Below are 10,092 nucleotides of genomic sequence, written 5' to 3' on the forward strand. Positions count from 1 at the left end.
TACATGGAGAAATGTGGCAAGGGAAGGGTTTGAACCGGGAAGCCAAGTGCACTAACCACTTGGCCGCCACCCCTGCCACATCACAGAAATCCAGATTTATAGCGTGTTGCCTGTAGGGATCCACTGGCTCTAGATTGGGTAGTGTTTATAAACTTGGTAGCTGACATTTTTCAAGGGTGGTAGGGTGGTAAACTATGCAAAGTTTCAATAATGAGTTGGAATGGCATGAGTCCAGAATGTTTTTAGAACCTTAGACCTCAACAGTTTTAGAAAAAGAACCCAACCCTTTTATTTCCTGTTAATTACGTAATTTTTAATGTTAATTTACTGTCTTAATGTATTTATAAGTTCTTTAAGTTCTTGTTACCATATACACACTAGCATCATCATCATTATTTTATTTTTACTTCTAGTTTGTCATTTGATTTTTAAAATAGACCACAATGGAAATGACTGCTTTCATGTTGTTGTGTCATTTGTGTATTTTTTAAAGGTATTTAGAATTATATTATGTACTTACATTGAACTTACTAAATAAAATTATGCGCACACTCACGCTTTTAATATAAAGATGATTTACCACCCCCTGCTGGAATGGCGTTTTATTCCAGAATGTAATTAGCAAGGTTAGCTAACATCCGTAGTTTTTCTCCAAAAACATTCATCCTATCAATGTTCTGCTTTCGCAGCATTCATCCTTAACCCAAAATAAATACGCATACCAAACACCAAAAGTCAGCTCTCCCCAGTTTGTCAGTGATCAAAGTTATACACACACGCATGCACGGAGAGCTTTTTGTCTTTTCCGCATTCTGCTGCAAGTAGGTGTGTCTATTTTTAGACATGCACAAACAGAGACTGTGGCGGAAGACATCAAACCCATTACACTTCTCACTTATGGCACCAGAAACAGGACACTTAACTAAACTGACTAAACCAATTCAACTACAAAAACACAATAAATTAATAACACTAACAACACTAAGGGTCCTTGGGCAAGGTCTTTAATTTATTGCTCCCGGTGTGTAGTGAGCGCCTTGTATGGCAGCACCCTGACATCGGGGTGAATGTGAGGCATTATTTGTAAAACGCTTTGAGTGTCTGATGCAGATGGAAAAGCGCTATATAAATGCAGTCCACTTACCATTTACTGTTAAACTAACATGAACCACAATAACATTTAAAACCCCAAAACCTGAACTACCATGGTGCATTGCAGCACAATGTCCATTGTTTAATGGTGAGTTAATATCGCCAATTTCTCCAAAAATATTAGTCCTATCAACTTTCCGTTTACATTGCATTCATCCTTGACCCACATTACATAAGCATACCAAATGGCAAATGTCAGCTCTCCCCAGTTTCTCCTTGATCAAAGCCATACACACACAAGCACACAGAGGGCACTCGGCTATTATAATATGCATAATAATTGCTAAAAAGGAAATACAAGGGTATGAACAGGACATGGCAGTGCTGTTCTGCATGTATGGCTATCACCTACCACATTTTCCCCAACCTTAAGATTGCATAGTAGTTCTCAACACATTTTTACATTCTATGATTGCCTACACCATTTATTAGTTGCAATATTACTGGATTACTACTGCTGACAGTACATTAGTTAGAGCCATCATAAAAATAATAAAAAAAAACTTTCCAGAACCATCTTCTCAGACTGTCACAGCGTTGATTTTTGGCCATTCTACAAGATAAAATAGACTGAGCAGGCCACGTTTCTTCAGATGTTAATTTGCTGTTATTTTGAGCGAATGGTGGATTTATGTTTGAAACTCCTGGTACAGTTGCCCACAAGAGATTAACTTTTTCAGCTATTCAAAAAATATTGGCAGCTGCCAGCGCTACCCTTCAGCCTCCATGGCAGTGAAATCCCTGCGTGGCAGAATTTCTTTGGCATTAGCAAGGCCTTTATACTGACATAACCTTGGATAAGTTGCTTTTTATGCATCAAAACTTCTCAAAATATTATATTCACAGACTTCACAATACAGTGGCACTGATGCGTAATACAATGGCATTAAAAAAGATTTTATTTAAAATTTTTTAAAATTTGGCCTGTGACCTTGAACTCAAGGCCATCAATTTTCAAACCACACAGAGATCCTGAACTGATACACCTTTCCTGTAAGTTTGGTGACCCTAGCCCTGTCCATTCCAGAGCAACAGCACTAACAAGCCAACTGTTGACGCCGCCCAACGCCTGCCCTCCCACCCACTGGCCAGGGTGACAATACATCTTCAACCTATTATAGTCTGAGGGGTAATAAAAAGGATTTCTCAGAAATGAAGCAATCGTCAGCATTGAGTCCAATGCTCATGGGTTTGGCTGCTAACAATTTTCACTGAGTACCGAAACACCTTTAAGACCAAGAAGAAGCCGAGTTGTTGTAGAGTCAAAGTCTAGATACAGCATCTCCTATCCAGATGACTGATGGCCATCATCGACAGAATGTCAATGTTTTAATATCAATTGGTTTGCAAAATGTGAACTTATCCTTTAAGCATTGCAGTGACAATGAACTTACTATGTTGCTGAAGCCAGACTCTGTCATGTCAAACACAACAGTGAGCGGCATCCCGGGTTCTCTCTTTGCGTACCGTTCAAGCCAGAAAGCAATAAGCTTCTTCTTGTCCCATGCTGTTTTTGCATCCTTGATATGTAGCTTCACTCTGAACCAGACTAAACACAGAAAAAAAAAAGTTTAAAAGTACAAGTGATTATAATGCAAGTCACGAATGGCTTTGAATTTGCACAAAACATTAAAAATTCATGGAACAAACATATCTTATATGTGCAAAGATTTTGAATAGGAGACCGTAGTCTCATTTGAACCCTCCGTGATATTGCGGGATTTGACCACTTACGGGGACCTCCATTTAATATATACACAGCATAACTTTACACGGATAAATGGTGTACAGGTTTGTTTTCGGCTGCAATCACCGAAGCAGTTGTATTAAGTATTTTTTTTTCGGTTCCCAGTGGAGAAGAAAAGGCAAGGAGTTAGGAGACGTCATGTTGGTAAGCTAACCAGAGTAGCTCCGTTCTCTCGCCTGCAAAACTGCCTCGACACATTTGTGCTCCGGATAATAAACAAGCCGCAATACATGCCCACTTTCCCACCGCATTGCCACTTTTTCTTTGCATTTTCACTTTGTTTGCCTTTAATTTGCCCAAAACCCCACTGAAAATGCTGTGGTTTGTACCCCGGAAGTAGAGAAATTACGTCACATGCGTCATATTTTACTCCTTTAGCGCCCGTCCCTAATCGGGACTGCGCTGCCCTAAATAAACGTAAAAATAGTATAAGAAGATCTGGAAGTAAATTGGTGTACACACAGAGTTTGTTGCCCTCTTTGTCATAGCCATGAAGATAGACGGCACCAGTCTCAAACATCCACTTGGGAATGCTGCTCTCAGTGAGATCTGAAACACACAAAGTTGTTCATAGAACAATGATGAGAAAAATATTCTGCAGGAGAAATTCTAGATTACACTTCCCGAAACCCTGAAGTGAAAGGACAGAATAAAAATATAAATAAGATTATACATTATTGTTTTAAAAGCCTGCAAACCAGCCCAATATAGTGTACAAAATGTAGTGAATACAATAAGTGTTGTCATAAATTACACAATTAATTAACTTCCATCTATGACATGATAGCAGAGTAGGTATTTAAGAGGGATAAGATGTTGGGCTACAAATATGAAGACCCAGGTTTGATTCCCAGTCACGTTATCGGGCTGGGTCCTTGGACAAGACACTTCAACAGCATCATCCCAGTCCACCCCACTGCAAATGGGAACCAGCTCTAACTGGACTCGTGTCCCATCCACTTCATGAAAACAAATCTGTGGATAAGCACCAACACAGATGTGCTTCAGGACTTCTATAGGACTCATTACGTTTTTAAATAAATAAGTTCTATATTTAGTGGCTCTGCCTCCTCCCCCCGTCAATGTTTAACAGTTTCTATTTCCAACCCAAACTGTATTTATTGTTATTACTTAGTAGTCCTGCTAAAACCCTACAGGCAAAACACATATCCCCCTGCGAAAACCCCCCAAAACAAAACAATGAAAACAACATTAATTGGAGCCTCTTTTCGATGAATAATTCAATCAACCTTTTTCCAAATGATGCAGTAATCAACAAACTGTGCAGGAACTGAAAACATTCAAATTTCATCCATTCACTCATCTTCTATACCCACTTATTCAAATTAAGGCTACATTCAAATTCATTTTCAGTATTTTCATAGCTTAAACAAATTGTGTGTGTGTGTGTGGGGGGGATCCACACTTGTAACTAACCCTTTATTCTGGATTAATAAAATAAACATGCCTCAACACTGGACAGTAATGACTTGGGTAAAGTTCATTTCCTTAAAACAACAACTTGACAAATTAAATTTACTGACTTAAAGACAAGTAAACAGCAGCTCTGAGAAATTCCACAGTAAACAGAAACAGTGGGGATGATGGTCCAGCTGGGCTAATGTGTGGTGATACGGCTGCTGAACACAATGACGCTCTGTCTGGAGCTATCCCAGCAGTGCACAAAGGCGATTGCTGAACTGTGCACCCGGCAGACAAACGTCAAAGCAAGTCCATGTCAAAATGTATACATTTGGTTGAATGGAAATAATTGTGCAAGACATGATGTCTCAAAGTCTTACCGTTCACACCGTATTCCTTTCTCCACTGAAAACTCTCATCAATCATTTTCAAGGCGTCGTCAACGACGTACAGTCTCCATGACAGGTATCCTTCCACCAGAGCATCATCTCTCTGAAGTCGCTCCAAGTCTCTGGAGTCATATTTGTTGTCTGGCAAATCTGTAAATGGACAATCACATGACTCACAGAAGCTGAATCTAAACTTTCACTTTCTTGTCCACAAAAGTTAAAAAAAAGGAAATCGTCACATCTGGGGAAACTGGAACAAGTTAAAGTTTGCTACTGTTGCTTAATAACTTCTTTGAATTATTAATCGTTTATGACATTAACAGATTTTTGGGAACCAAACAAAAATTTCAGCTGTACTTTTCTAATAATTATTACAATCTGTTCATGAAAATTTACAAAAAGGGTCATAACTTTAAAACAATTATAGGTAGAGTACTTTAAACTACTACTAGAGTACTAGGAAACTGTCAACTATTTCAAATGATTGAACTGTTGTACTAATTTTTCAGTGACAAATGCCAAAGTTTAGCTTATGTCAGCTTCTGAACTGTAGCAATATGCTGCATTTCTCTGTGTAAAGTTGAAAGCACTTTTCTCTGACTTCACTGAGTGCCACTGGTTCAGTTTCACTTCATTCTGGTTTGCCATTAGCATCAAACTTGCTGATAACCAAAATCTCCTTAAAGGAGCTACAGTTGCAGTTTACATATGCGCTGGCTCAAATGTTTCAAACTCAGCTCACCCCCAAATAGGCTCGTCTGTGTGTGTGTGTCTTGGACCCTCACTGTGCAATTACTCAAAAACAAATCATCACAGATCCAATATATTTGTGATACAAGTTAACAACACAACCCTCATGTGTGAGTTCAGAGGGTGTCAACCTTGACCTATTTATTCTGGATCAAATCTGGGCAAAATGAAAAGGCAGTGAGTGCCCAAATATCCATAACGCAACAATTTGCCATGTGTGTTAATCTCCATTTTATTTCTTATAAAGTAATTTAAACATAATAGTTATAACAGTAAAAAAAAAAAAGCAAGTTATTTTGTCAGATACTCAGCAGGTCAACAGATTACATACAAAAAGAAGAAGAAGAAGAAGAAGGAATGCATTATATTGTGCTTTTCCACTGAGAAGATGCTCAAACTGCTTTCCAATGATGCCTCACATTTTTCTTCCCCAGCAAACGCTGGTACCCATTTTTACAGCTGGGTGAACTGAAACAATTCAGATTAAGTGTCTTGTCCAAGGACACAGATCAACAAGATAAATGTCTCTATAAACAGCATGAGAAGATGCAAAAATATTCAAGAAAATAATGGAATTAAATACTTCTGAATGACTACGGTGCATCCAGAAAGTATTCACAGCGCTTTACTTTTTACACATTTTGTTATGTTACAGCCTTATTCCAAAATGGATGAAATTCTTTTGTCTCTTCAAAATTCTACACACAATACCCCATAATGACAATGTGTAATAAGTTTTTTTTTGTTGTTTTTTTTTTTTTTTAGATTTTTGCAAATTTATTAAAAATGAAAAACTAAGAAATCACATGGACATCGCTATTCACAGCCTTTGCCATGAAGCTCAGAATTGAGCTCAGGTGCATCCTGTTTCCACTGATCATCCTTGAGATGTTTCGACCTGAATCTGATTGAACATCTCTGAAGAGATCTGAAAATGGCTGTGCACTGATGCTCCCCATCCAACCTGATGGAATTTGAGAGGTGATGCAAAGAGGAATGGACAGAACTGCCCAAAGAACGGTGAGCCAAGCTCATGGCATCTTATTCAAGAAGACTTGAGGCTGTAATTGCCATCAAAGGTGCATCAACAAAGTATTGAGCAAAGGGTGTGAATACTTACGTACACGTGATTTCTTAGTTTTTTATTCTTAATAAATTTGAAAACACTTTAAAAAAAACTGTTTTCATGTTGTCATTATGGGGTGTTGTGACTGTGAGTAGAATTTTGAGGAAAAAAATGAATTTACTCCATTTTGGTATAAGGCTGTAACATAACAAAAGGTGGAAAAAGTGAATATTTCACAGATGTACTGTAACTGACAAAATGTGTGATTCATTTGCGCAGTTGTGGCTGCATTTGAAGGTCCAACCTGAGGAACCAGCACTTTGTTGTATAACAACACAGACAGGTACGTTGGAGCACACACCTGAAATCAAACTCCAATCTATATATTGTTATATAGAAATACATACTATATAATATATACTATATACTATATATTGTCCAATTTCTACCCCACAGAGTCAACTGATAAACACGATAAGCATTATGAAAATTCAGTAAGGTATATCATATATTATATTCAAATTCTAAGGTGGAACTACGCCAGTATACAAAGGTATATCTAAATATCTAAAAAGGAAGAGTAAAATAGGAGCGTAGAAAAGAGTAGAGTAGAGCCACTTAGGTGCCTGGTCTTGAGAACCATTTGAGTTGGATAAAATGCATTTCCAGCAAAGTGTATTTTACGCTGCAACATTTAAAGGCATCAGACAGAAAAATTTTGTCTTCCATCGTTCAGAAAGCACTCCATCACTAAGGGCGGTTGAGCACAGAGTTGTCAATCTAAAATCGACATGAAAAAAAGCTTGCCATTTGGCGAAGTGATAAACTGGGAACTTTGGTCTAGCTTTCGTGGCTATTGACGCTGTCTATTCCATCCCTTTGTACAACACCCAATAACAATCCATCTCAATCGTACTGCAGCCAATAAGAAACCGACGTCGTAATCTTGAGATAAAGAGGGACATCAAGGTGTTAAAGCTGTACAGGAGGAAATTGCAGAATTTCAAGCTGAAAACTTAGACGGTATGCAGGATAAGAGTTAACCTTATGGTTGTGCATGACCTGTTATGGTTGCCGTACAAATAGCAATTTTCAGTTTGCATACGGTACCATATCAACAGCAGCCTTTTTAAAATAAACATTTTCCAGTCAAGGCTCATATCTGTATCTTATCTGAGACTCAGAGGCCATTTAGAAAGCAAATCTAGAAGAGAGAGAGAGGGAAAAAAAAACATCCAAACTTCATTAAAACCAGATAGAATAACACAAAAGTACTTCAAAAATTCTGACGTTTCTGTCAAAAGTTTGAACCTATGAATATGAATTTACTAGTTTTTAACTGCTAGCAGCTTACAGAGCTAACCAGCTAGCTGGTGTAACTTAAAAGACAGCGAAACTGCCACAACAGGTTGCTTGCAAAAACTAACATTTATAACGCCAACCTGTTCACAATGACCGCCCTGATATTAGTGATATTACCTTGGAGGTATTCACTCTTGAATCTTTGTCTCGTCTCGTTGATTTTTTTCTCGATGTCCTGTCAAAACACGATTCCTTCGGGTTAGTTATGTGTGCGTTTTTATAAAAACGGGTTCACAGACATGTTACTGAATGCTACCTGCTGTCCCTGCTCATCAACTTCAGCCATATTCAAGTGCTCAGTTTCTTTTTCTCTGCTTGTTCCTCGTTTGATGAATCAGTGCAAAGAGTGAAACTGACGTCCCAGCGCCGCCATTTCGGCTCCATTCCCGGCCCCGCCCCTCCGCCGCCTACGCTTTGTTGTTTGTTGAGTTGATAAAAGCAGACGAAGTGATGACTTCTCTACAGTGTGACAGTTACGGTGTTTATCTACTCTTTCATGCATGAAAGATGGGCTAACACTTTAACTAATGTTATCAACTCACGATTGTTTACCAGCCATCACCCACAATGCACTTGGACTGGTATCATGGGATGTATTCACTGAACTGAATTCAGATCAGTGGATGTATTCAATTCTGTTCCCAAAGATGTTTTAGGCTGACTTAAGATAGCTAACTTAGAGAAGAAAAAAAAAACTCAAAAAAGTTGTTTTCCATTTAACGTAGAAATATATAGTGGACCGTTTGTGCCACTTCAGATGAATTTATTTTGTGTTTAACATCACCGTCAATCACAGTGCTGGTAACAGTGTAAGGGTGGTACAGCAAATAGATCAGGGGATGAATGAGTCTCTCCATCCCACCCAGTTTGTATAATGTCACTTGGTAACTCACCACATTAAAAGTGGACATAATGCCAATTTTTGCCAAATTTCAAAACATTTGCAAGGCCCATGGGGGCATTATCCTGAGTGTGTATTAAACACTGGTACCTGCTGGACAATTTTTCTTTGTCAAACTGTGAATTTCAGATTTAAAGGTTATAATCAGTGCATGGTCTGCATGTGCACTGGCACGCACATCTCTTGTATCAAACTGAATGCACCTTGCTCTTAAGTTTCAGCCTTTTATTGTTTTGCACAGAGAAAAGCTGATGTCCAAAGTCCTTAGTAGTATTACTGAAGAAGTCAGATTACACATCCTGTTATTGCACTATGTTGCCAGGTGCCTTTCAAACAGATGGATATCAGTTTGATGGATAACAGTTATAGCCAAAACATCCCACAGACACTGAGGTAATGAATGTGAAGGACAATAATCTGATCTCAAAGAGACAACCTTTTTCTGTGCCTGTTGCTTTAAATGGAAAGAATCTGTCCGAAGACAATGTGGGTGTGTCTCACTGAGCACAGAGTGGCTCAAGGGGTGTGTCTTCCAGAGAAATTCATGGCAGAATGTTTCAAGTCTAAAGTTTTGGAGTTTCTGCCTACACAGTCACATGACTGTGTGACTTTGAGGTTGTTTAACATGAAATCTAAACCACATGTAACTGTAAATTATTATTATTATTTTTAAATCCGCAACACTGCCCTCTCTAATGCATGTCACATTTATGTGTTGATCACAAAATTAATATGAAAGAATGATCATATTGACAAAATATATGTAAAAATTAACAATCACTTTCAGAAACAAACTTGTTTGTATTTAATAATTTGATACCAAAATGGTGACGTAGACAGTCAAAAAAATGATATAAATCAAAGGTTTGACATTGTTATGAGATCCTGAATTAGCAGGTATATGTGATTTTATTATGAAAAAATGCAAAATGTTGAGATTCTAATTCAATCAAAATTAGGAGATATATTATAATTATTATATTATAATTAATTATTATATTATAAATCAAAATTAGGAGATATATTGGGCTAAATCATTAATGCCCCCCCCCCCCAAAAGTAAAAATGATGAAAGACTAAAATTGTCTTTTTTGTTTTTTTGCAGAGCAAATGATCTTTACAGCACAATGTCCAGGTCCGAGTTTGAAGCAACAAATACAAATCACCAAATGTAAGATAAACCTGTCGAGTTGAATGACTTTAAGAGACGAAAAACACCTTGGCTTAGTTTGCTATATTTAAGTTTTAAAACTATATTTGCAATGGGGTTTGTGCAGACGGAAGTAAGCACAAGTCAATACTC

General features: G+C 37.8%; 1 protein-coding gene across 1 annotated transcript in view; it reads right to left on the reverse strand.

Moving 5' to 3' along the window:
- Positions 1–8,294, reverse strand: part of mospd2 (motile sperm domain containing 2) — a 51,709-nt gene extending 43,415 nt beyond the window's left edge. Inside the window, exons 1-5 of the mRNA XM_034186480.1 lie at positions 8,145–8,294; positions 8,006–8,063; positions 4,702–4,860; positions 3,362–3,448; positions 2,547–2,701 (exon numbers count right to left, since the gene is read on the reverse strand). Coding sequence (XP_034042371.1) covers positions 2,547–2,701; positions 3,362–3,448; positions 4,702–4,860; positions 8,006–8,063; positions 8,145–8,174 — 489 coding nt within the window. The 5' untranslated portion in view covers positions 8,175–8,294. The remainder of the gene's footprint in view (positions 1–2,546; positions 2,702–3,361; positions 3,449–4,701; positions 4,861–8,005; positions 8,064–8,144) is intronic.
- Between the last annotated feature and the right edge of the window lie 1,798 nt (positions 8,295–10,092).

Source organism: Thalassophryne amazonica, chromosome 14, assembly GCF_902500255.1.
Source record: "Thalassophryne amazonica chromosome 14, fThaAma1.1, whole genome shotgun sequence".
Taxonomy (NCBI): domain Eukaryota; kingdom Metazoa; phylum Chordata; class Actinopteri; order Batrachoidiformes; family Batrachoididae; genus Thalassophryne; species Thalassophryne amazonica.